This window comes from Octopus bimaculoides, chromosome 3, assembly GCF_046866305.1.
Source record: "Octopus bimaculoides isolate indiv1 chromosome 3, ASM4686630v1, whole genome shotgun sequence".
NCBI lineage: Eukaryota > Metazoa > Mollusca > Cephalopoda > Octopoda > Octopodidae > Octopus > Octopus bimaculoides.
The window spans coordinates 31472299-31499332 of NC_142930.1; the positions used below are offsets into that span (position 1 = coordinate 31472299).

General features: G+C 37.3%; 1 protein-coding gene across 1 annotated transcript in view; it reads left to right on the forward strand.

Annotated features, from left to right (window-relative positions):
• The first annotated feature begins 6849 nt into the window (after nt 1-6849).
• Nucleotides 6850-27034, forward strand: part of LOC106872362 (ER degradation-enhancing alpha-mannosidase-like protein 1) — a 46303-nt gene continuing 26118 nt past the window's right edge. The window contains exons 1-2 of the mRNA XM_014919327.3: nt 6850-7443; nt 24614-24686. Coding sequence (XP_014774813.1) covers nt 7184-7443; nt 24614-24686 — 333 coding nt within the window. The 5' untranslated portion in view covers nt 6850-7183. The remainder of the gene's footprint in view (nt 7444-24613; nt 24687-27034) is intronic.

Here is a 27034-nt window from a genome sequence, read left to right on the forward strand (position 1 = left end):
TCGCTAGAAATAGCACCTAAATTTTCCTCGTATTTCTCTCTACTGTCTTGACAAAAGGAAAGGTATATTGGATAGTGTATTCCTAAATGCCCATAAGGAGACAGGGAGAGGATCCTGATTAAAGCACCTTTTCTCATAGGGCCAATTGATCAGTTCTGACCTGGTGCCAAGCAACAACAACAAAGGTTTTCTTTCTAAGTGCAAAAGCAGACTAATATGAAGAACGTTTAAAATGTGTGCTGTTGTATAGTTGTTGGTGGTGTGGTGGCAGTGACAGAGGAGGTGGCAGCAACAATGATGAGGACAATGATAAGGATAGTTGCAAGCTAAGGAAACTTTAACTGTATTAAAATATGGTTCCCTTGATAACTACTCCAGTGAACATCATCCTTCCATAAAAGCTATTTACAGTTGCTGACTAAGCTAACAAGAGTTAAGCATCTTCATCACAGACACAGTTCAATGTTTGTTATGAGAAAAAACAACCTAGCCTTTCCTTGATGAATGCCTTCCTATTGCAATGGTTGTCAGGGAACTCATAAAGAAAAACAACCACCTGGTCTTAACTCAAAATAAATTGAGAAATTCAGATTCTAATGGTCCCCAGAAACACAAGTTGTCCCTTCTTGCTAATCAACCTCCAAGTGTTCTGTAGCTCCTTCTTTCCTCATAAACACATAAGCACCCTCTTATCACATGTCACATTTACCCTCTATCTTAGACCATCACATTCCATTCTTGATATAAAGGTTAATTCATACAACAGCAAACTAACAAAAAAATTAAACTGAAAAAATAAGCAGCAAAAAAATAGCTGCCATTACTCATCATTGTTATCATCATCGTTTAATGTCCACTTTCCATGCTAGCATGGGTTGGACGATTTGACTGAGGACTGATGAACCAGATGGCTACACCAGGCTCCAATCTGATTTGGCAGAGTTTCTACAGCTGGATGCCCTTCCTAACGCCAACCACTCCGAGAATGTAGTGGGTGCTTTTATGTGTCACCGGCACAAAGGCCAGTCAGGCGGTACCGGCAACGGCCACACTCAAAATGGTGTATTTTAAATGCCACCTGCACAGGAGCCAGTCCAGCGGCACTGGCAACAACCTTGCTCGAATGTCTTTTCATGTGCATCTCATCTAATCTAAACTGACTCGCTCCCTAATTAGTTGCGCTATGACCCTCTCTGTGACTTTCATTACCTGATCTAACAACTTGATACCTCTGTAATTATTTGTATTTAAAGCGTCACCTTTACTTTTGTAGCAGTTGACTATGGTGCTGCTACACCAGTCTTTAGGTATGACTCCTTCGTGTATCACCTGGTTAATAATACGGGTGACTAGACTATACCCGACACTGCCAGATATTTTGAGCATCTCTGCAGTGATTCCTGATGGGCCAGGGGCTTTCCCTGTCTTCATACTCTTAATTGCTTTATCTACCATGGTACTGTCAACTCGGATAGCTGGTCCCTCTGTTGGGTCAACATTCGGCAGACTCTCTTTCTCCCATTCTCAAAATGAAGATTAAACCAACTAGTTTCATTGTTAATTAGTAAATCATCAAGATTTGCTCAACCATCTCACCAAACTGCCAATGATAGTAACTGAAGGACACTTATTAAAATATGAACAAGTATGTATCTAAGAGTAAACTCATTTGGATGATATAATATTCATAAAATATAACCCATACATGGGTATATTTATGCAGGGAAGCAACTTATTTATTTTATATTTAATTTTTTTTTCGTTTTAATTTTTGATTTCATAAAATTTTAGTCCTTCCTAATTTGTTTTAAATGAGATTTAGCATCAGTTAACAGAATTACTTTAATTGATCAAATTAAAAGCCAGCAACCTAAAAGCCACTAAATGAGGACAACTACAGTGCAATATCTACAATCAGAAATGGGAATAAATAATCTAGAAGTTGAAGAAGAACTAAATAAATTGATTTGTAACTTGAAAGGAAGTATGTTTCAGTGTCAAATGTAAATCAGAAGAATTATCTAAAGATCCAGATTCAGAGATTCCAAAACAAAAGATGTGTGGTTGTCCTGATGAAAATCCAGCCACAACATTAAATTTTCGAAAATACATAGTAAGACATAGTGTTAATAACAAGAAGGGAAATCAACAAAGTCACTCAGGCACCTTGGGCAAATATTTTCTATGATAGCCTTGGGCCAAAAAAGCCTTGTGAGTGGATTTGGTAGACAGAAAGAAACCTATCATATATACATATCATCATCATCATCATTGTTGTTTAATGTCTGCTTTCCATGCTGACATGGATTGGATGGTTTGACTGAGGCCTGGCAAGCAGGGAAGCTGCACCATGTTTGACCACTGGTGTTGGTGTGTTTGTCTTTGCAACCTAGCAGTTTGGCAAAAGAGACTGATTGAATAAGCACCAGGCTTAACAAAAAATAAAAACTAAATACTGGGGTCGATTCATTCAATTGAAAACTTGGTTTTGCAGTGGCCCCTCACTGGGCATCTGTTGTCCCTGCATGAACTTCCTGCCTCCACTCACGGTTTAAGGGTGCTAACTAGAATGCTCTTAGTATTGGGGGCACAGCTAAAAGAGACCCTAAGGTAGTGCCTGTTGAAAATGCATCAGTATCTATGTGAACTAGTGAAATGTTTACCTATTTACTTAAGAAATATCCTACCTACAGAGGTTTTTACATTAAGAGAGGAGGTAAGGAGCAAACCAAATGATATTTCTGTGGTGCTTCCTTCTATGAATGTTGGGGCCCAGCATGTAGGAGATTTGGTTCCTAAATCTGCTAGCAGCTAGGGCCTTGTTATAGTAGGGGGCTGCTGCATCAAAAATCTCTTGGCTGGAGGAAAGGTTCATGATCCTCTTACTAATTCCCTTCACCAAGTTTTTGAGCATGATAGGCGGGTGACAGGAGGCTGTGTTGATGTATGTTAGCCTCTCATTTGGCTTGCAGTAGGGCCTGTATGTACCAGAGCCCAAGTCGAGTGAGACATCTAAGAAATCCATGGTGGTGAGGTTGGTCTTGATGGTGACTTTTAATCCCATGGAGGCAAGTGTGTTAATTAGATCTTTCCTAAGCATGTCTAGGGTGCTCCCCTAGAGATGGCCAGGGCATCATCTCTGTAGAGACCAAAGAACACAGAGGGGAACTTTTTCTAAAGGGTATCAAGGATTTATAACCCAATGTGGTCTCAAACATCAGTGTTGTCGTAGTCTCCCATCGCTATATCAAAGGAGCCCATAGGGTCAGATTGTCTGACCCAGGTTAGACCTTTATTGAATAGCACTGTTTTCCTGGCATGCATAATGGTAACAGGACTCTGCATCATACCATACAAGCAGCAGGAAAACCGAATCATAGCTTTCAGACAATTTCTGTGACCACATTACTCCCTCCTAACATCTAGCCACCTAACCCCCCCAGACTTCAACCCCCTTGATTATTATGCATGGGGCACAGTTGAGCAAGAGACCAACAAAACTCCTTGTTATACCAAAGATGAACTGAAGGCAAGGATTATGGTAGCATTCACCAACTTAAACAAGGAGACTGATTGCAGGAGATTCTGAAGTCATCTGGAGGCCGAGGTTGAAGCCAATGGTGATTTTATTGAATAAATTTACTCTTTAGTATATCAAAATATTTTATGTAATTTTGGTGAATATATCTGTTAAAATGAGATGTTAGTGTTATTTTCATTTTTGTGTAATTTAGATGACACTTTATTCACTGCACCCTGTAGAATTAGAATTAGAATTACAATCCTGATATTATTTCCATTTCTACTCTATACTATTTTGAAGTTTGTTTTCTTTCTTAATTACCACACACCAAAGTGAATTTATCTGGATATATTGTATGCAAAATTTCTGTATGTTGCATTTGATCAATTTTATTTTTTAATTTGGTTCTTTACTTTGTTCTTAAGCCAAATTGATTTATCATAACTTCACACAGTTGTTCATCTGTTCTGTTAACTACTATTAATTTGTTCTGTTAATGGTTTTTTTAGTTCACAGCTAATTATATAAATTCTATGGGAATAAATATTATAACAACTATTTTTTTCATTCTGCTTCAATGGATCTATTTTTCTCTGAACATTATGTTGTTTTCAAACCTCAAGCAAAACCATCACTTAGTGTTGCTAGAGCAGTAATTTCTGCAACTTTTCTCACAAAATGGTATCCTACATCAGGAGCCATCTTAAAATTGATTACTTTGACCCTACTTTTTCACACAAAGGGTAACAATATTGCAGTCTCTCATGTCCTGTGATACTGCTCTTTCTTTTTCAAACTAGAACTGAGACAACAGGATACTCTTTGAACACTTGATAGCCACTGATGAAACACTATCTAATCCCATTGCCTTCTAAGTGGCAAAATTGTCAGTTGCTTTATCCAGTTATTCAACAGTCAGTAGTGTATCTAGTTTCTCCACCAATGGCAGACATTCCATGGTGTCTAGCTTACTGTCTGAGATGTTGTTTTCATCAGTGTTATTTCATCATCGTTATTTTAATGACCACTTTTCCTTGCCCACTTAGTTCAGACAGAATTTACTGAAGAAGATATTCTACAGCTGGATGCTCTTTCAGTTGTCAGCCTTCACATGTTTCCAAAGCATGATCAAGTTAGGAAAATTTGAGCAGACTTAACTAAATTATGTTAATGATAATCTTGATTGAGAAAGGAATGGTAAAGTTGAGTGATCAACTGAAGTCATGTTTTGTTAAAGAAGTTGAACAGATCTAAAGAAGCAACTCTTCTCTTAAAACCTGAATAAGAAGATTTCAAAAATTGAGAAGGTAAGTGAACCCCAAACAAGAATGGCTCTTCAGGAAAATTGTTGTCAAATACCTTTATTGAAACTAGTTAGAAAGAGATGAAGGAGGTGATTGCTGTGTTGGCTGGAACTGTCAGAGAGAACAGAGGAGTTACAAAAGGGAAATGACACTGTATTACACAGTATTTTATACATAAAGATCAAGTATCTCTATTCACATGATTGAATTTTGGGATCAATCAGACATTCTGGATACATCCAAACTGCTTGTTCAGAAAAATGTCTCTGAACTTGTTCTAGTCTATTTACATTGTGAATATAAAATGGGTTCCAAATTTCAGTAGGATATTTTAACCCCATGACAGCAGTTTTTTTTTTTTATCAAGCAACTAGGTTGCATTGATGGTAATCATCTCGGCTGAGATCAGCAATTAGTGCACAACTATTGTTCAGCATATATTTACATCAACCACTTTAACCAGTTTATGGTGGTGATTCATACAGTTGCCTGTGTGCAGCAATGGTAATTGCACCAACTGCGGTCAGCACTCAGTGTAAGATAAAGTTCGGCGTATATTTATGTCAACCGTTTTAGAGCAAATATATCTCTGTGTAGGATGCTCATAAGTTATTACTCCTGAATAAGATCACTTGACAACACAAGTCAGATCAACTTCATGTATTTACAATCGTGTGAATTTAAAAATTGATTTTAGTGTGATAGAGTTCAAAACAGTGGTATATCACATTGTGAACAATGGTATCTAGTTTCCTTGCATTTCCCTTTTGCTTTACATATTGTGCATTTCTGTGTAGCATTTGTCTTCTTGGTGTGTGTGGGTGGGGGTGGGGGGGAACAGTCGTGGAAAATGTCCACGTCCTTTCACCATGTGGTGAGGAAAGAGTCCAGCATGGAGACAAAATTAATGCAGATATGATGGGAATAAGATCTAATTTTGGAATACATGGAGAGTAATGGAAGGAACACTTTCATAGCGGGTTTCTATTTTGGACTGAAGTGATTAAAAAAGTTCTTTAACACCCCAACCCCACCAGACCTATGATTAAGGTAATTCCAAATATGACCATCTATTTTTTTTTTGTATTCTGGGACAACATATTCAAGTGTCCCTTTTTCAGTATGGAGGGGTGAGATTTAAGGGAGATTTGGCTGCTATTTCTACATCTAGGTTGAAGGGATTCTGGCAAATTAGCAGACAGAAATCCCAGTTGCACTCTGGGAGGTGATAGAGCTTGCAGTAAGTTTGTTAGTCAAGGAAGATAGCTTGAAGACACTCTTTGCCTTCCTGACAGTTGTCTTGCAAGCATTGCAATGGTGGGTAAATACTTTTCACTTATAGATATATATTGTGTTATTTCTACTAGGTTATGAGAACATAGCAACTGTGAGTGAACGATTCGTCAGTAGGGAGTGTAAAGGATATGGATGGAATATTTAAGAATCAGTAATCTGTCTAGCTGAGCAGGATGAATGAAGTATGGGAGTACATTTGCTGCTAAAGGTAGACAGCTTGGAACTGATTGATCTTTGACTCGTTAGCTGATTTGAATAACCAGAAATCTCGAGTCACACAAATGTGTATGCCAAGGTTCCTAAACTTCCCTTAAAGCAGATGCCATACTGTCACATTCTCTACTATTCGGTCATATCAAAATTAAGGAATAACTGGATGGGTGGAAGTGACATGACGTCGATAGACTCGACCTCATATCAGAATTCGATAAAGAGAGGTAGTGAGAACTGAGTAATTCGGCCAATCCCTCGTGAACAGGCGTGGCCACGATACTGACTTTAATTGGTCAGTTGAATCAATGGTAACAAATGTGTAATGATATAAAAAGTAAAGAAATAAAGAAATATATTACCGCTTATTTAGACTTTATAATACATATCTTAAAATTTATTTAAATAGACTTTAGTATTTTGTTTTCTTCAGTGTTTTATAATATCTTATATGAGTCTATTTCTTTCGTAGCGTGACAACTTCCGCTTGAGAACTAAAGGTTGTTAGGCTTCTATTTTTTATGTGCGCTACTATTACGCATGTTCACACATTAGTAGGAGGTTACGAACTCTGGGTGCATAGTAAAACAAGATATTAAGAAGTCATTGTAGATATATTCAATCTAGAGAAACACTACATGTGTTTGATCAAATAACTATGAAACTATTATTAACGCTGATGCCACGGAAATAATCTGCTACTATTAAATAATGGTTATATTGAAAACAGCGAATCGCTCTAGAAAAAAACGATAATTGTGAGCTGATATCAAATACAACAGACGTATCAGCTAATCAGATATATAAATACATACCATTTGTTATAATAAAATTTCCATGGATCAGTATTATGTTGGGAAAACTATCGATAATTATTCTCTTGCTTTGCTTATGTATTCTGGTGAAAGGTCGCTTGTACCTCTTCCAGAAGGACTGGGGTCGCCACGATGTCAAGTACGGCCACTTCTCCGAGAAGGAGCGTCTAAACATGCTTCAAAAGGTCCGGGAGATGTTCAACTTCGGTTATGACAACTACATGAAATATGCATTTCCTAAAGACGAACTAAATCCTCACAGCTGTCATGGTCGTGGCCCTGATTATGACAACCCGTAAGTTTACACCGCTCTGGTTTTTATCGTCTACATTATTTGCTGCCTTCCTCCACATTTTCATTATTTAAAGTAAGCTTACGTGTGATCGAAGCAGGGGATTTATATTTCGATTTTTATTCAATAATACATTGTTGCTGTTTATTTGATCACCTTTTAAATTACGAAAACGTTTTGATTTAATTTAACATCCTAAGAAGCGATCCTTTTCAGCCTTTTTCAAAATTATTGCTTACGTACAAGAAGCTCTAATTAATGTTGATCTTTAAATAATGGTTCGACAATATGTATGTTGATACCAGAGTTGTGATTTGTAAAGTCAGAGTAAACTCGTCAGGTATATTTATATATCTCGTTTGATTAACACTAAAATTCTGTATCAACTTGAAGATAATGATAAAAGTATTCCACCGATAGCAAACTAATATTACAGAAATGTTGTCCGAAATTAAATATGACTTTTTGTGTAGCTTTGAAAAAGTCATTTTTGCACCTGATAGAATTGTATATTTCCCCAATAAAGCACTTTATTAGTCAGGTGAGCCTTCTTATTTCCCGTCCTTATTACAAAGTAACCATTGGGTGGCGTGCAAATTCTGTTCCACTAAAGCCGAGTTAAGAACGGCGATTTATTGTTTGATATGAATTACTCAAAAGTTTAAGATACGCCAAAGAACGTGAATTATTTATTACGAATTGAAAGTGGTGTGTTTATATTATTGTTTAACTCCATGTCAGCCTTGATCGAGCAGACCTTTGATCAAAGGCGTTCCAGCTGCGACTATGTCATTTACTTTGCAGACAGTGTATCTGGGACTGCCTAAGACGATAGTGGGGTGGCTTCATTGAAATATAGCTGTTATTTTTAGCTGGTCAAGTGACCACATTGATAGCTCCCTTGTTAACTCGGCGATGTTTAAGTTCTTTAACCCCAGATCGAGCAGCCATATAATCAAAGACGGTCCAACTTTGACCATCCCATTTTTTTGTGTGTATCAAAGGCTACATTGTCCAATGTATTCTAAGATGGAGGAATGTGATTTGAGGGTGATTTGTTCGCTGTTTCAAACAGGTCGAGTAACCGCGTTGAGACATCCCCGTTGGCTCGTTGAGTAAGCAATCGTTCGCTAACAATATTTAGGTTGTTTTTTAGTACCAGGTCTGCTCTCTTTAAGTTTGTTGAAAGAGAGCAAACTTATTGTAAAAGAACTCCCTATTAATCACCAACTCATCTTTTTGTATATCCAGGACTATATTACCCAGTGTGCCACCCTGAAAAATAGAAGAGGGTGTGATATTAGGGAACTTGGCTGCTATTTCTAAAGGCCAAGAGACCACATGAAAACACTTTGAAAGGCGATTAATTTTGTCGGTCAGATACTATATAGACTACTATAGAAAGGGTCGACCCTACTCCTTTTTGGGGATACTAGATTCAAGGCTACATGTCCCTTTTGAATATGAAAAATAAATGGAATTAATAGTTAATTTTTATATAGAAAAACCGATGAAAGAAGAATGATGTTTTATCGAATGACAGGTCTGGTAGGGTCTGAAATCGTGAGCTACGTGTCACGTTCGATCATATTGTGTTGATAGCCGATAGTGCTGTCTTTGATTAAATAGGTACAAAATATGGGAGAATGGAATGTAATGTTTGTAACTTTTCAAAAGTGTCCTCTAGGAGCTTATGGCATTTTGTAACTGTTAATATTTTCATTACATAATCGAATATCATGTCATTTGGGTGATTTAATTTAAGCTTCTGTACTGTTAAACTGTCCCTCTATTGCTGGTAACTTTTCCAGAATCAGTATTAGTTTCTAATAGCCAAATAAAGGAATCACATGAAACTAGGTGTTTCTTCACTAAACATTTTATGAATATTGTCAAACTGCTCATAATCTGGTTACCTGATATCTTTTTGGTACTAAATCTTCAAATCAAATCCTGTTTAATATTCAATAAAGGTATCATATATTTCTAGCCTTAATTCTTTAGTACACCATACTAAGCTTGGACATTATCATTTATAGAGATATTGTTATAAGAAAACTGTTGATCTTAGCTTAACAATTCTTCACTTCTCTGGGATAAATAAACTACCACCAATAATAACCTGAGATAAAATGACTAAAAATTAAATCCATCAGTTACGACGACAAGGGTTTCGGTAGATCTGATCAACAGAAAAACCTGTTTGTGAAATTAACATACTGAGCACTCCATAGACATGTGTACTCTTAACATAGTTTTCATGGAGATTCAACATGACACAGACTGGGACAAAGCTGCTCTTTGAAATGCAGGTACTACCAATTTTGGCTAGATGAGTGAACAGCAGCAACATGAAATAAAGTGTCTTGCTCAGGGACACATCACACTGCTAGGAATCGAATTTGGGACCTTATGATTGCAAAACAAATACCTTAATCACTAACCCATGCACCTTCACACCAAATGACTAAAATTAGGTTATATGTGGCACATTGAGCATGTAGGTCACCATACTGAACATTTGATTGAAATGTCTTTTTCTCTGGACTTGCTGGATCATCATCATTTAACATTCACTTTCCATGCTGGCATGGGTTGGACAGTTTGATAGGAGCTGGTCAGATGGAGAGCTGCCCCAAACTCCATGTCTTTTTTGGCATGGTTTCTATGGTTGGATGCCCTTCCTGACACACCAGCCACTTTACAGAGTGATTGGGTGCTTTTATGCAGCACCTGCACAAGTGCTTTTACGTGGTACCAGCATCCATGAGCTCACACGATTAGGAATGCTCAGCTGAACAGGAATGCAGGGGACATACCTGAATGCAAGGACAATCATGCATTTACTTAATTTGACATGTCTTCTCAAGCACAGCAAACTGCCAGGAGTGGGGAGAAAGCTTGATACCACAAATGTCTCTTGAAGTCATTATAATTTCTTACTGAGAAATCCTAATTCATCATCATTTCATGTCCTCTTTCCATACTGGAAGGTTTGATGAGATTCAGTGGTTTGGAGGACCACATCATGTTCCACTGTCTCAGTTTAAGTATGGTTTCAATAGCTGCATGTCCTTCCTATTGCCAACCTTTTTACCGAGTGTAGTAGCTGCTTTTTTCATGGCACTTATAACTTGGCAACACTAAAGTGCTCCCTTGACTTAGAGAATAGGAGAGAGGGAGATGGCTTTATATGAGATGTTGACTGGTTAAAGTATGATGGATGGGATAGGAATAGGCTTCTTGTTGTAGAGAAGAGTCAAAGCTACCCCACAATATATATATATATACACAGGGTGCGGTGAATAAATTGTCGCCTAAATTACACAAAAATGAAAATAACACTGACATCTTATTTTAACAGATCTATTTTAACAGATCCTTACATTCAGTTCATCTTTGGTATTACAGGGAGTTTTGTTGGTCTCTCACTTAACTGCACCCCACACATAATAACCAAGGGGTTGCAGTTTGGAGAGTTAGGTGGCCAGATGTTGGGAGTGATGTGACCGCAGAAATTGTCTGACAGCCATGACTGGGTTTTCCTGCTTGTGTGGCATGGTGCAGAGTCCTGTTGCCAGACATAGGGTCTTTCAGAAGCCACCCTCTAGATCCAGGGCAGCACTACTTCTTCCAGGCACTTGATGTAAGTGTTGAGCCTGAGGCTGTGTGGGAAGATGAATGGAGGCATATCATCACCATCACTTGTGATCACTCCAAACACCATGATATCGACTGGATGTTTGATTTTTATCACTCTCAGTGCATGTTTTGGGGACACAGCAAGCCAATGGTTGTTCTTTATGTTCACCATCTAACCCTGCCAGAAATTTTTCTCGCCTGAGAAAAACCAAAGCATGTTCAGTTGGAGGGGATGCTTGAGTTTGTTCAAAAGCTTTGTAGCGTGATCTTTGCTCTTGTCCTTGATGGCTTGGGATAAAAATTGGCTCTTTCTCATCTTGTGTGAGGAATGCCGAATGTCTTCTTGCACTACCTGTCTGATAAGAAACTCAGACACTCCCATTTCCCTGGCAATGGACCTGATTGACTTGGAGGGATTGTTGTCAATCATGGCCTGGATCTGAGCTCTTTTCTTATCAGAATAATCAAAATAAGTTTTCCAAGTTGCCGTACCTTCATATTCACCATATTAGACTCATCTAACTCTTTCCAATTCCTCTACACTGTCCTCAGATTGACACCCAAACACTCTGAAATATTTGTATTGGAGCTTCCAGCGTGAATGCCAAGCAGTACAGCATGTCATTTCCAAATTTCTGGCAGAGTGAATTGCGTCATAGTGCTGTTTTTCTCAGATGGTGCCCAACTGACCCTACTATACTGTGTAGTTGACAAAATCAAAAACAAACAATGTGCATGCACAAAATAAAAAATAAAAATTGTGACAATTTATCTATCGCATCCTGTATGTATATATATATATATATCTATATTCACCATGTTGGACCACTGAATCAACTTGTTGTTTTCATTCTCTCTCTATTTATTTCCTCCTATTCCTTTCTGTCGAAGAGCGTAGGCTTGAAACATAAAAGACTTTTCCTACATCTGTCTTTGTTTTTCTATAAATTTGAGTTATGTCTATCTATCTGTCTGTCTGTCTATCTGTCTATGGGTGAGTGGGGTTGGATGGAGTAGTGGCAGAAAGAGAGATAAAGAGGCAACAGAGCATACCCTCAAGGTAACATGTCCCAAAAAGTGAAGAGGAGAAAGCACAGAAGTGTGGAGATATAAGGATTAGTAAGAGTGGGTATATGGAGGAAAAGTGGGTGAAATGATAGAAATTGGGGTAGAGGTGGTCAAAGGTAGATAGGAGTGAATGGTTAACGAGGATGTGGGTGATCAACAGTAAATATGAGTTAATGGTAAGAATGAGGAATGTCAAAAAGAAAAAACAAAAATAGGAACTGGCTCAGAAGATAGGATAATGACTGGCAGTACAGAAAGAGTGATGATATATGTAGTGATCCTAATTAAGGCATTTTAATTCATTAGAGAATATTTTATAATCCCTGATTTCTTGTACTAAAAGTTAAAAATAGAAATTGCAAATATTTCTATCTTGTGGGCAGATCTATTATTCCCTGCTCAAAGAATTCCTGTCTTTATTAGCGAAAAACTTTCCAGGTGAATTTTTACATCCACTTCAGAGTTGAAGGTCTGTTAATTCAATGAATTTTGAAGAGATTGAAACTAGTGGAAATTTGAAGGTACAAGGTTGGGCAAGTATGGCGGTGCAGTGAAACTCCCCAGTTAAGCCCCAATAACTTCTGCCGCATCTGCAAAGAAGTGTGCAGTCTGACATTGTCATGATGAAAGACAATACTCTTATGATTAGCAAGTGCTGGACATTTCTGGTGGATCACTGCTTTTAATTTGTCCAGCTGGTCACAGTATGCATTTGAATTGATAGACCTGTTGTGGGAAGAAGCTCATAAAAGGCAACACCCTTCTAATCTTGCCAAATTGAAAGCATAATCTTCTTTGGGTGAAGTCCTGCTTTGGAGGTTGTCTGTGGTGATTCATTACACTTCATGTTGTTATAAATGTTCCATTTTTCATCTTCTGTAACCATTCTCTTAAAAGAAAAATGGGATTGTTTTCGTCACGTTTCTGAAACAAATCACAGATGGAAATTTGTTGGACAAGGTGAACCACACTCAACTGATGTGGGACCCAAACATCAAGCCTACTGATGTAACCAAGTTGATGCAAATGGTTTTCAACACTCAATCTGAATATCTGGGGAATATTTACAATCATTTTTATTGTATAATGGGACTTGGTGTCACTGTTAATTTCATTTGGCTGGCTAGAGTGAGGTGTATCTTGCATTGGAAAATTTCTCATCAAAATCTTAAAAACCACCTGACACATTCCATAACAGCATCCTCTCTGTACATAGCACATATCTTCTTACAGGCTTCCGCTGCTTTCTTGCCTTTTTTAAAATAGAAAAGTATGAGGTGTCAATAATGTTCGTTTCTGTTCTCCATTTTTAGAATGATCCTAAGCTCACAAAATACAACCTGTCTCATTGTAAGTTTGCATTGAACTACATTGAAGTGTCCAGTATCTAACCAGTGCACATGTGCAAGAGACAAATTGAAGTATACTTATTAGATTGCTTGAAATTTAGCATCAATAAAAACTAGGCTTGTTGGCTCACCCAATATTTAAATGAAAGTTTAAAAAGAAAGCAAAGCATTTTCTTATATAAATGAATTCACTCATGAATGTTAAGAAACTATAAAATTAACAAAGAAACATTGGTTAATTTAGTGTACTGGTTTATTAATACAAAGCTAAATGTTCAGGATCAAAATCTCATTTGTCTATCTTGTTGACATTAATTATTTCATCTTTGTTTTGCTTCACTTCACAGAATAATTTGACAAATAGAACAAAAACAAAAACAAAAAAAAGCGCTATATTATCTTGAATGAAAGTATTGAAATATTTTTCAATCCTGTTCCACTTACAGTGGTAACAGAAACACTAAAAAAGAAAACAATTTTTCCCATTGGGAAAAAAAAAATAAAGGGGACTTAATTTGTTTTTTGTATATAGGTATTTATAAGCGTTAACTGTTGAGTACTGTTTTGTACAGTCTGCTGCATTTAAGTTAGACTTTCTTCATCCTGATTTCAAATGCTACCAGGGTTAATTTCTGTTGAACTTGATGAAGGCTCAATAAAATTAGTACCTGATGTTTATTGGAGTTGATCCTCTGCATTTTTCATTTGGTGTCAAACCTAACAAACCTGTAGAGATAGCTAAAACAGTAGAATGCTGGCTTTTATGATTTATTACATCTAGTTTGAGATTACACAGTTTTGTGTTCAAATCAAATCTAGTTAGGAGTCTAAGTAGTGAGATCAATTATATTAATTATATTTCTTTCTCAGTTTGAAGTCTCTGTTACTGCTGCTTAAGGGATACCGTCAACAACAAGCTATTCTCTTCTGTTGTAATTTTGGTTTCAAATTTTGGTACAAGTCCAGCTATTCTGGAGGAGGGGGTAAGTCAATTACATCAATCCCAGTGCTCAACTGGTACTTATTTTAACAACCCTCAAAGGATGAAAGCTAAAGCCAACCTTGGCGGAATTTGAACGTAGAATGTAAAGATGGATGAAATGTCATTAAGCATTTTGCCGGTGTGCTAATGATTCTGCCTGCTTGCTGCCTTCCTTTCCATCGAAATTTTGAAATTTCTTAGCTTTTTAGAAAATATCATGTTACTGTAGATGTTGGTCCTTCAGAGGTCAAAAATATAAGTACTAGCCAAGAACTGAGTATAGTTGACGTTACTTATGCCTATTTAAGAAATTCTTTTAATCTTGTGCCTGTTTAGGAAAACCTTTTTTAGTCTTTTTCATCTTGTGCTTGTTTAAGAAATTCTTTTTCAGTCTTTTTCGTCTTGTGCCTATTTAAGAAATCCTTTTTTTTTTTTTTTTTTGCTGATGATATTTGACTTTATTAAAGCTTTGGACTACATGAATTACAGAATTTAGTTTTAATTTTCTACAGTTGCAGAATTAGATCAAGTCTGGGTTTGATTTAAGAATTAATCAAGCACTATGCTAAATATATGGCAATATTTACTTTTATCATTATATCTTACTATTTTTCCTTTGCGTTTGTTGTTTTCATGTTGATATAATAAGTACCAATAACATACTGGTACTCTCTTCTGACTGTGCCCTAGGCGGAGGCTCGTGAGAGGAACTTGCCAAATACCAGGAGCTGGTAGAGCAGAAACCAGGGCTGGAAGGCATTTTGAGAGGCAATTGAAATGGGCTACCAGGGTTTTGTGGAGCATTCTTTCTACAAACTCTGACTGGGCTTGGGTTCACAGGTGCAGCAAAGGGAAGGACCATAAATTCCATTACTGAAGCTACAGAAAAGGCCATTGGGTGGTTTGCTGCTACTGGAATGCAAGCCGGAACTCGGTCAGTCATGGCTGGGTCAACTGGGCAAAGAGGTCTGATGTTGAAAGACCCAGAATTCTTTGAAACCCCAGAAACCTCACTTATGATGCATCCTAGAGCATCCATGACATGTATCTTGGAACTAAACTTCTCTTCCAAAATTTAATGTCTTGTTAAAACAATATCATTAATGAAGGTTCACAACGAGTATAGTGAAGAATTCAGGGTATAAGTAGGGGTTCATCAATGATCAGTCCTCAGCCCCCTCTTTTTCATCATAGTCCTCCAGGCAGTAACAAAGGAATTCAAGATAGGTTGCCCCTGGGAGCTCCTCTATGCTGATGACCTTGTTTTTATGGCTGAATCACTACCAGAACTAGAGAAGTTTCAGGTGTGGAAGCAAGGTCTAGAATTGAAGGGCCTTAGTGTTAACCTAGCAAAAACCATTCAAATTCTGCTGGGATTGACTTTATCAATGAAATAAGTACCAAAAAGTAAAGTTGATTTAGGCAACTATAGTCTCCTTCAAAATGTGTAGCCTTGTGCCTTTGTTAGAAATTAGTGCATCTATGATATTCTGGATTAGTTTCAATGTAGAAATCTCTAATGTAGGACAATTTTTATATTATTCAACGTAATTCTTTAATGTTTAAGGTTTGAAAACTGCTCATAGATATCGTTCTTATAACAGATGTTCATTTTGTTGATGGTTCTCATATCTAATGTTTCACTGTAGATTTTATCAACTGTACACTTGAATGTATGTATATAAGGCATGGCTGTGTAAAAAAGAAGTTTGCTTCCCCATTTTAGAGCTTCAAGTTCAGTCCTATCATGTAGTACCTTGGGCAAATGTCTTCTACTGTATCCTGGAACTGACAAAATCCCTGTGAGTGGATTTGGTGATCAAACTGAAAGAAGCCCATCCTATGTTTTATGCATATATATACCCAGAACCATGCTAATAGCTTAGGAGTGAAATTTAGGATTTCTCGGTTTTCTGTGAATCGATTTTGACAAAACTTTTCCCAGCTGGTTTGCGCACTATGGCAACACCATTGTTATGTTCTCATTATTCTGTATAACATACTTTCTTTTTTATTTCAGATTCTTCAGTTTTTGGGTGAACCATGCTAATAACTTTTGAATAAAAATAGCCCATCTAGACATTTTTTTTTCAGAAAATGAAGGGTAAAGATACATATTAAGCATATACTGAGTATATATTTAACAGAAAACCATAATAATAATATTATAACATTTATTGACACAATGAATTATTTAGCCATGAGTGCCATTTCGACAGATAACTTCAGAAACCCTATTAGTCATGGAATCTGTCAATTTCTTAATAGTGGCAGGTTGGACTGCCACTGCTGCAGATTTGATGATCACCCATAAGACATCTTTCGACGTAAATTGGCATCCATCGGCTTAAACATCTTATGGACCAAAGATTTTCAATAGGGTTGAGATCCGGAGATGATGGCAGCCACATCACCAACCCTTCACCTTGTATGCCATAAGACTCTTGGAGAAGTGACAACAGTATGTCACTTAGCCAGGGATCCAAGACCTCTTTCAGGAGATTGCAGTAGGCGGTTGCAGTCACTTTAACTCCTTCAGGCACCCTGACTGGGCCTGTAACTCTGTTCCCATGACCCCTTCACCCTGTTTTTGACATGGTAAACATTGGTGATGCTCATCTCCAAAATAGACCCAACCATTTACCCAACTGTCAGGCCTGTCAAGGGATGCTCTGGTTTCGTCAGTGAACAGGACAAGCTCATGTCTAATGTCATGTACTTTTGGGCCCATTGAAGCCTCAAAGTCCTGTGAGGAGGCAGTTTCAGGGGTACTCGCACGGAAGCCATGGTCACGAGGATGCGATTTCTGGTGGTTTTCGGTATATGAGGAAGTCTGGAGGCAGTGAGAAAGGCTTTGCTTGTTTGTCCAGGTTTCCCACATAATTTGCAGCCAATATTGGTCCCACAATCAGATCATTTCTTCCCTGGTGCTCATGTGACTGAATAATTCATTATATCAATAAATGTTAGAATATTATTATGGTTTTCTGTTAAGTATATACTCAATGTATGCTTAATATGTATCATTACTCTTCATTATCTGAAAAAAAAAAAAAAATGTGTAGATGGGCTATTTTCATTCAAAAGCTATTAGCATGGTTCACCCAAAAACTGAAGCATCTGAAATAAAAAAGAATAATGAAAACAACAATGGTGTTGCCAGTGTGCAAACCAGCTGGGAAAAGTTTTATCAACATCAATTCACAGAAAATATTCAAATGTTTGGCCTCACAAAAGCAATGACAAAAGACCGAGACCTCTGGAGGTATGCTGTGACTGAGAAGTGAGTCCACAGCTGTAACCTACACCAGTGTTGCATAACCAGCCACTCAAAGGTACCTTGGATCGTAGGGCGACATGCTGTGCTTGAGGAGACCTATTGAGTCAAGTACATCAACATCAGCAATATCAAAATCAAATCAAATGGAAATTGTAGTTGTGAGTCCCGTACCGGTAGCACATAAAAAGCACCATCCAAACGTGGCCGATGCTAGTGCCGCTTTGACTGGCTTCCATGCCTGTGGCTCATAAAAAGCACCATCCAATTGTGGTCGATGCCAGCTCCTCTGGCCCCTGTGCCAGTGGCATGTAAAAAACACCCACTACACTCTCAGAGTGGTTGGCGTTAGGAAGAGCATCCAGCTGTAGAAACACTGCCAGATCAGATTGGGGCCTGGTGCAGCCTCCTGGCTTCCCAGACCCCAGTCAAACCGTCCAACCCATGCCAGCATGGAAAACGGACGTTAAACGATGATGATGATGATATAGCCAAGGTCAGTTTGGGTGTGAAGTTGGGGTATTTCCAGAGAAGCACTCAACCTGAAAACTGGGTTATCAACACTGTTGGGATCCAAGCCAAAGCTGGAATACTTCTGGTGTAGAAAATCCAAGTTTCATGACAATTATTCCATCATATGGTTTAGAGAAGACTAAATAATCCAATGAAAGGAAGACAAAGAAAATTCTTTAACGCAACTCACAACTTTAATTATAAGTTGTGTCTTCTTCTTTTCATTGTGTATATATATATTTGCATAGTAGGGAGCATTATCAAACAGCTAGAAGAGCTGTGTGTACACACACACACACACACACACACACACACACATGCACACACACATTAGGATACTGCAACTAATTGACAATGTCTTTGGGTACTAGATAGAATGTTTTTCCAGTATTTCTTCCAATTCTCTGCATTCTGAGTTCATATCTATCCAGGGTCAACTTTGTGTTCTATTCTTTTAGGGTTGATAAAAAAAGCAAAAAAAAAAATATACCAGTCCAGGTTGGTGGCTTAGCAGAACTGTCAGAGCATCAGACTGGAACCCTTATGGCATCTGTTTGGGCTCATTGCTTTCTGACAGCAATGCATGCAATGATACTGGTGCCAAGTGACGTAGAGATTGAAAACTTGCGTGCATGGGCAACTGTGTGTTTTTCACAAGGCTAACAGTTGCCCATGTCTGTGTCCTGGTGAATTACTTTCCTAGATCAAAAATATATGATCAGTCATGACCAAAAGAGGGCTAATATTTGTGTGTGTGTGTGTGTGTTGATGGTGCACATGGCTGAAAGGTAAAGCCCTTCACTTTGCTATCATTAGGCCACCTTGTGTAAGTATCATTTATCACAGCCTCAGATTAACCAAAGTGAATGATGTTGGGTAGAAAAATTGGAATCATGTCTTGTGGGCAATATCTGTATTACAAAGTACCAGCCTTATCACATAGCATTTCAAGCTGATTCTGCATGAGAATTATGTTAAGGATATAACAGTACTGTGGAATACTCAGTTACTATGTTGCTATTCAGTGAGTTGACCTTTAAATTGATTGAACAACTGGAATACTCTTTACAAACAAGATGAGGACAAATATCCGTCGAATGTAAATAATGTACATAATTCCTCATCTCTTAAATATAGAACTGGAATACTCTTTGTTGAAACCACTGGCGGATTCATTTATTTACTTTCACTTTGTGTTTGTGTGGTTGAACAATTGCATGTGTGTGTGTCACTGAATTAATGTTTGTTTTTTAACACTTTTACCACACATTTAAATAAATGACATCATACTACTTACCAGCTGGACTTGAGTTTCTGGTCTTTAGTAAATGAATTAACAATGAGAGTTTGCTAATTTTTTAAATTTATTTTTTAAGCTAGATAAATACCAAAATGGAGTTCTAAAGTTTATGACCTGAAACTATACATGATTAAAGAGATGTTAAAAGACAAATGTTATTTCATCGTATACATCTTCAATCATTACCATTTTTACACCCCACTTTTCTTACCGGTATGTATGTGTTGGACCAGACATTTTGAGGCAGATTCCCCTTTAGTTGCCTCATATGACATCAGGGATGTAGTGAAGCTATTCTAAATACTGTTTTACCATAATTTCTAACATAGGCATAAAGCCACAAATTAATAAGGAAGGGATTAATTGATTAAATCACCCACAGTACTAGATTGGTAATTCATTTTATTGATAGTATGACTTGAACTCAACATGTAGAGCCAGAACTAATGATAAAAAAAAAATAAAGTTAGAATAAATAAAGCTACAATTTTTTGCCTTTTGTACAAGAACCATCCTTCATTGCTACCATAATCACTCTGTCCATGGAAACAACCAACTAATCGAATATTTTAGCTAGTCTTTTACTGAATGTAATGTAATTTGTCTCTAATCAATTGAACATCTGTTTCATTTGTGACACATTTCATAGGAAGGGAAGATATTGAGTAAGAGAGAAATGTACGCAAAGATAGATGTGATGATTGAACTGGAAATCAAATAATGATGATGATAATGGTTTCAAATTTTGGCACAGGGATAGCATTTTATAATGGGAGGTGGAAGTCGATTACATCAACCTCAGTATTTGATGAAAGGCCTAGTTGACCATGGCAGAATTTGAAATCAGAATGTAAAGACAAATGAAATGCCACTAAGCATGTTGTCTTGTGTGCTAACGATTCAGCCAGCTACTTAGCAGCACAGATAATATGGTTATATGGCAAGAAAGCAGAACTGTCACATCAGAGTTGAAAGCAATTAATGGGTTACAGGAGTCAAGAATTGGGGGGTGGGGGATGCCTACTCTAACTCTAAAGAAATATAAAGTGTAATATAATATGCTAAAATTTCCAGTTTCACAGATATTAATCTGACTGTTTTCTGCACAGAAAATAATCAGATCAGATTTAAAGGTTTTGATGAAAGATCTAGTGGAAGCAATTTAGTTTCTAAAAATAGTAAATTTTTAGATTTGCATTTATGATTTAACTATTCAGTTGATACAATATTTAAAGTAACAAAATAGTGAAGGTGAAGGCTTTTTACAATGTAAAAAGGATAAAGTTTAATAACTTTTATGTATTTCAGGTACAAAGGTCCATCATCAGAAGTAAACAGTTAAGAAATATTTGTCTACATGGTTGGTGATGAATGGACTAACATATCTTGACTGTTTACTTCTGTTGCTAGGCATTTGTGCCTGAAATATATAAAGGGAAAAGGTTATTGAACTTTTCCCTTTTTGCTTTGTAAGAAGATCTCTCTCTTTCTCTCTCTCTCTCTCTCTCTCTCTCTTCACTGTTTTGCTATTTTACTGCTTTATTGCAATGCTTCAAGCAAGCTACAATGGTCATTTGTTAAGTTAGGTGTTCAATCGTTTAGTTTTGACTTTGGTATACTTTAGAATTTTGAATTGGTTAACAAAGATGTTCCTGATTTTATTTTGTAATATTCTTATAGTTTATTTCTTTTATGCCTATTTATTTTGTAACCTCTTTTAATTTTGTAAGTTTTGTCTTATGCTTAACTATTTGTAATTTCATTAAAAAAGCTACAACAGTTGAACTCTAACCTTTAAACCAAACCTTTGACAGGTTCAGCTGCTAAAGAGTAGCTTGATAGTTCAGATTGTCCATCATCATCATCATCATCATCGTTTAACGTCCGCTTTCCATGCTAGCATGGGTTGGACGATTTGACTGAGGACTGGTGAAACCGGATGGCAACACCAGGCTCCAGTCTGATTTGGCAGAGTTTCTACAGCTGGATGCCCTTCCTAACGCCAACCACTCAGAGAGTGTAGTGGGTGCTTTTACGTGTCACCCGCACGAAAACGGCGACGCTCGAAATGGTGTCTTTTATGTGCCACCCGCACAAGCCAGTCCAGGGGCACTGGCAACGATCTCGCTCGAAAATCCTACAGGAGCCAGTCAGGCGGTACTGGCAACGGCCACGCTCAAAATGGTGCATCTCATGTGCCACCCGCACAAGAACCAGTCCAGGGGCACTGGCAACGATCTTACTTGGCTTGCCGGGTCTTCTCACGCACAGCCCATTTCCAAAGGTCTCGGTCCGTAGTCATCGCCTCGGTGAGGCCCAATGTACGAAGGTCTTGCCTCACCACCTCAGCCCAGGTCTTCCTGGGCCTACCTCTTCCACGGGTTCCCTCAACTGTTCGGGTGTGGCACTTTTTCACGCAGCTATCCTCCTCCATTCTCACCACATGTCCATACCAGCGCAATCGTCTCTCTTGCACGCCACAACTGATGCTTCTAATGTTCAGCTTTTCTCTCAAGATACTTACACTCTGACGGGTATTCACATTGACATTACACATCCAACGGAGCATACTGGCTTCATTGTTGTATTCTATCAATCTGTGTATAAAGTATATGATTGCTTTAATTACAAATGGAGGAGTTAGAGTTGATGTTACCACAAATTGAGGAGTTGGTGTTAAACGTTTTATATTCCAGCTCCACAGCTTTGCAAGAATGTATACATGTGCTCTGACTTTGCTCTGTTTTCCTGGCATTGTACAGATGAAGCAAATCTTTCCTTACACTGGAGACATTTCTCTATCTCCATGATTTTCTTAAGAAAATTATTTTAAAGTAGTTTCTCAATGCCTTTCTCAGATCCATAGCAGAATCTCAGCATAAATGTAGCTTGCTTAGGAAATGAAATGCTCTGGCTGCTTACAGTGATAAACTGTGCCTCTCTATAATGCTTATTTATGGAAGAATGGATGATATTTAAACATCTAGGTTAGAGAACAAAGTTCACGGTTAGTGACAGAATATAGTTTGGCAGAATCATATTGGGAATGGATGATATGGGGTGACTAACAAAGTATTGTAGGTCTTTGGCGTTAAAAGCTTTTAGTGGAAGTAGATCAAAGAGGATGAAAGATGAATTAGCCGTTTTGAGCTTCACAGATGAAATGATAAAAGATGTTTGGATAGATATTTCTGGCTGAAATCAGCAGTGAAGAAAAGAAACTTAAATGATGATTATGTATATGTTTGAATGCATGCAGATACATAAGTATAGAAATATATATATATTATACATGGATATCTGCAGACATTACATATATGTGTGTGTGTGAAACTGACTTGAAAGTCAGTTGGTTGATCTTTAATGTTCAGAAGATGATCAAGAATTGACATTTCCCAGAAAACCTGGCATCTATTCACCAAAGCTATGTGAACTGAGATATTTTACAATGAAGTATCCTGCCTAGAAACTACAAAATATCTGCATCAGATGGCAACTTTTCAAACCACTAACCTCAACCAACCAAAGAAAGAAAAAAAGAAAGTGAAACTTTTTTTCCTGGTACCCCATTGCTTTAGAAAGCAGAAGGTAGAATAAGAGTTTGCATTCATCTAATTCTGCCTTCTTTATCATGGTATTGGAAAGTTTAAAATTGTCTTAATTTTATTAAACATGGAAAATTATCTATCACTTTTTGATCCTCCACATGTATCTGTTTGCCTGACAATTGTGCTACAGATTACACAAAAATGTGGGGATTTGTTCTGTTTCCTGTCTTCATCCACACATGTTTATATCCTGTATGAATGGATGTATAGACAATAACCATGCTGTTAACATATCTTATATAACATTAAGGATGGATACAAAAGGTTTTTCATATTTACAAGCAGTTTATGATAATTTTGCTGATGGTGATTTTGTTTAGTCTCAGCACAGGTTGAAAAAAAAAAATTCTCTTACGTGTAAGTTACGGCTTTCGTCTTTTCATTGAAAGGAGTTGCCCTATTCAGAACCCACTGTCATTTTGACTCTCTTCATTTTGCTTTTTTTTTTCAAATGGGCTTTCATTTTATCAAAATTTAGCCAAAAGAAGAGAGTCCATAACATTTTATTGAACCAGTACTTAAATATTTGATATGTTAGTACTGTCTGCTTTTAAAAATGTTTATCTCTGAAAATGTATAAAATTGTGTATTTCTTGCATAAAAGGTTGTGCTAATAGTAATTAGCTGCATAGTTGGAATGTTGATAGAGGTTGAAGTATAAGTAAGCGTTATAATGAAAAATGCTGTGTGTTGTTTAGCTCCTGGTTGAACCTTTATTCAGTAGATCTATGATCAAAAGCTTTCCAGCTATGATCTTCTAATCCTCATTGTACATCTTGGACTACATTACATGCTGTGACCCTCTTTTTATGTAGATTGGATTTGAGGGAGATTTGTCTGCTATTTCTTGGAGTCTGATTCCTCATTGCCTTGACAGAATAGTTAAAGTGTGCAAATCAGATACGAAAAACTGTTTTATGAAAGAGAACTAATAATATGAAAGAAACAGCATGGAATTGTTTAAATAAACTGACTTTCACCATCTTTAATGGGAAACAAAGTTCTAGTAGTCTTTTGTTGATTTTAATACAATAATATTGATGTTTTCTTTTCACTAATGTACATGGAAACACTTATTAGAGAATGGAGTAATCAAATATTTTACTTTACAATGTTATTGACTTATTTTATTACTCCACCACCACCACCATCAACAAGAACAATCACAATGTTAATTGTTCATTTCAATGAGCCTAGTGTATAAATGATACTAATTATATTGACCCTTAGAAGGATAATAGAAAAAAATCAGGTAATTTGTACAATGCATTTCTGTCCTACCACACTCATCCTAACTAAGGATGATGATAGTTTTAGAGCAGAACTATTATTAAGTATTTACAAGTTTTCTAGAAGCTTTTAGTTTTGATTTGTTGTTTTAAATTTTTCATTGGTGTGTGATTTTCTTTTTATTTGTTTATGATTACTTTTCAGTTCCAATATCAATATAAATGATGTCTTAGGAGATTATGCATTGACCCTTGTTGATGCTTTGGACACACTTGCAGTAAGTATCCTTATCATATGATCCTTATTTTGTAGAAGAACCGTAGAATTTAACTGAACTGTGTAACAGATAGAAAATTATATATATATGTTTCTTTATTTCTTAATTTGTGTGAAATATTTTTAGCACACACACACACACATGTATGCTTCATAACTTCAGCTGTTACATCCACTCTTTTCAATGTTTAACCCTGCATAAGGAACCATTATACCACCTTGCAGAACAGAACATGAAGCAAAATTCAATAAAAGACATTAGTTTATAATGCAACCATCCTACATAGAACTCCAATTTTCTTTTTACTCAAAATTGCTTCAAACAAGGTCTATCTATTTCCTTTGGACAAAGAGGTAGGGGAAAGGAGAAGTGACATTAATGTTATAAAGACTCTGTACGTACATGCATATCTAAGATAGCAAATAAGGGATGGCAATAAAATAATTAGTAAAATATTAAAATGAAATATAGTGAGCTAGTAATAAAAGAACTGCTGGCAGTAAAATATAGTAAAAGAGTTGAAGATAAAGGAGCAAATAAAATGAAATGAAATAAAAGGGTAATAAAAGAACTGATGAAAATATTAAAACAAAAGAAACTGCCAACATTAGGCAAGGTACTTGTTAACTCTAAATTTAAAGAGATCAGTCATGTTCTATGAAAAACGATGGGAGAGTTTATTCCACAATTCAGCCATTATGGTGGTGCTGGTGGGGGAAAGCTTTGTGCGTAGAATTTGCACAGGGATCAGGGCTAAATGGATGCCCAGAAGTAGACCAGCTTGGAGGAGAAGGGTCTGGAAGCTTAAAGATCCTGTAGTTGGACAGAGATTTAGAGACGTGTTACTCGAAGCCTTCGACAAAATAGAAGGGGATGTAGCATCACATAATGTGGAAGACAACTGGAGGTTTCTACAGACAACCTGCTGAGAGCCACTGATCAGATCTGTGGATGGTGCAAAGTCCCCTCTCGCCTCAAAGTAACATGGTGGTGGAACAATGTGGTTGACAGGGCTATTAGACAAAAGACACAGGCTTGGAAGAACAGTGGTAGCAGGGAATTGTATCAGACTGCCAGAAGGGAAGCTAGGCAACAGGTTTATTTAGCCAGAGGGGAAGCAGATAAGAAAAAATTTGCCAATGTTCTGCACTGTGAGTACCAAAGACTTGAGGTATTTCGTGTTGCAAGACAGTGTAGGAGAGAGAATAGTGATGTCGTGGGAGAGAAATGTGTTTGCATGGATGATGGCTCACTTGCACTAAACGAGGTTGCAAAGAGAGAGGTTTGGAGACACCACTATGAAAGGTTGCTTAATAAAGAGAATGAATAGGAGAAAGAAAGTCTGCTGAATGTTGACCCAACAGAGGGACCAGCTATCCAAATTGACAGTATCTGGGAAGATAAAGCAATCAAGAGTATGAAGACAGGGAAAGCCCCCGGCCCATCAGGAATCACTACAGAGATGCTCAAAATATCTGGCAGTGTCGGCTATAGCCTAGTCACCCGTATAGTTAACCAGATGATACACAAATGAGTCATACCCAATGATTGGTGTAGCAGCACCATAGTCAACTGCCACAAAGGTAAAGGTGACGCTTTAAATCCAAATAATTACAGAGGTATCAAGTTGTTAGATGAGGTAATGAAAGTCACAGAGAGGGTCAAAGCGCAACTAATTAGGGAGAGAGTCAGCTTAGATGAGATGCAGTTTGGATTCGTGCCAGGGAAAAGCACCACTGATGCTATATTTCTGGTAAGACAGCTGTGGAAGAAATACCTAGCAAACGATAAACCTCTGTACCTGGCTTTTGTTGACATGGAGAAAGCTTTTGACAGGGTCCCCCAATCCCTCATCTGGTGATCAATGAGGAAACTAGGGATAGGTGAATGGTTAGTGAGAGCTGTGCGAGCCATGTACAGGGACGCTGTCAGTAATGTGAGGGTTGGCAACAAGTACAGTGAAGAATTCTGGGTAGAGGTATGAGTCCACCAAGGTTCAATCCTCAGCCCCTTCCTATTTATCTTAGTCCTCCAGAATGAAGCTACTATTTTACTCACTGCTCTGGCCCAAAGATGAGTGAGCCCTATTTCAAATTAAGCTGTGAATTTAAGTGTCCTGGTGTTTGGCATTCTGAGAGGGGAGACTGTAAAGTGTAGTTTCATCAACAAATATGTCAACAAAGCTCTAGTAAATTTATCACCTAAATCATTGAGAAGCAGCAGTATGCATGTTTATGCATATTTCAGTTGGGTGTCTTTACCATTACTAATCACCAAGTTAAAAAGTAGAAGTCCAGTCAAGTAGATTGGAGCATTGTGTGTGTGTGTAACAAACATATATCTGATGG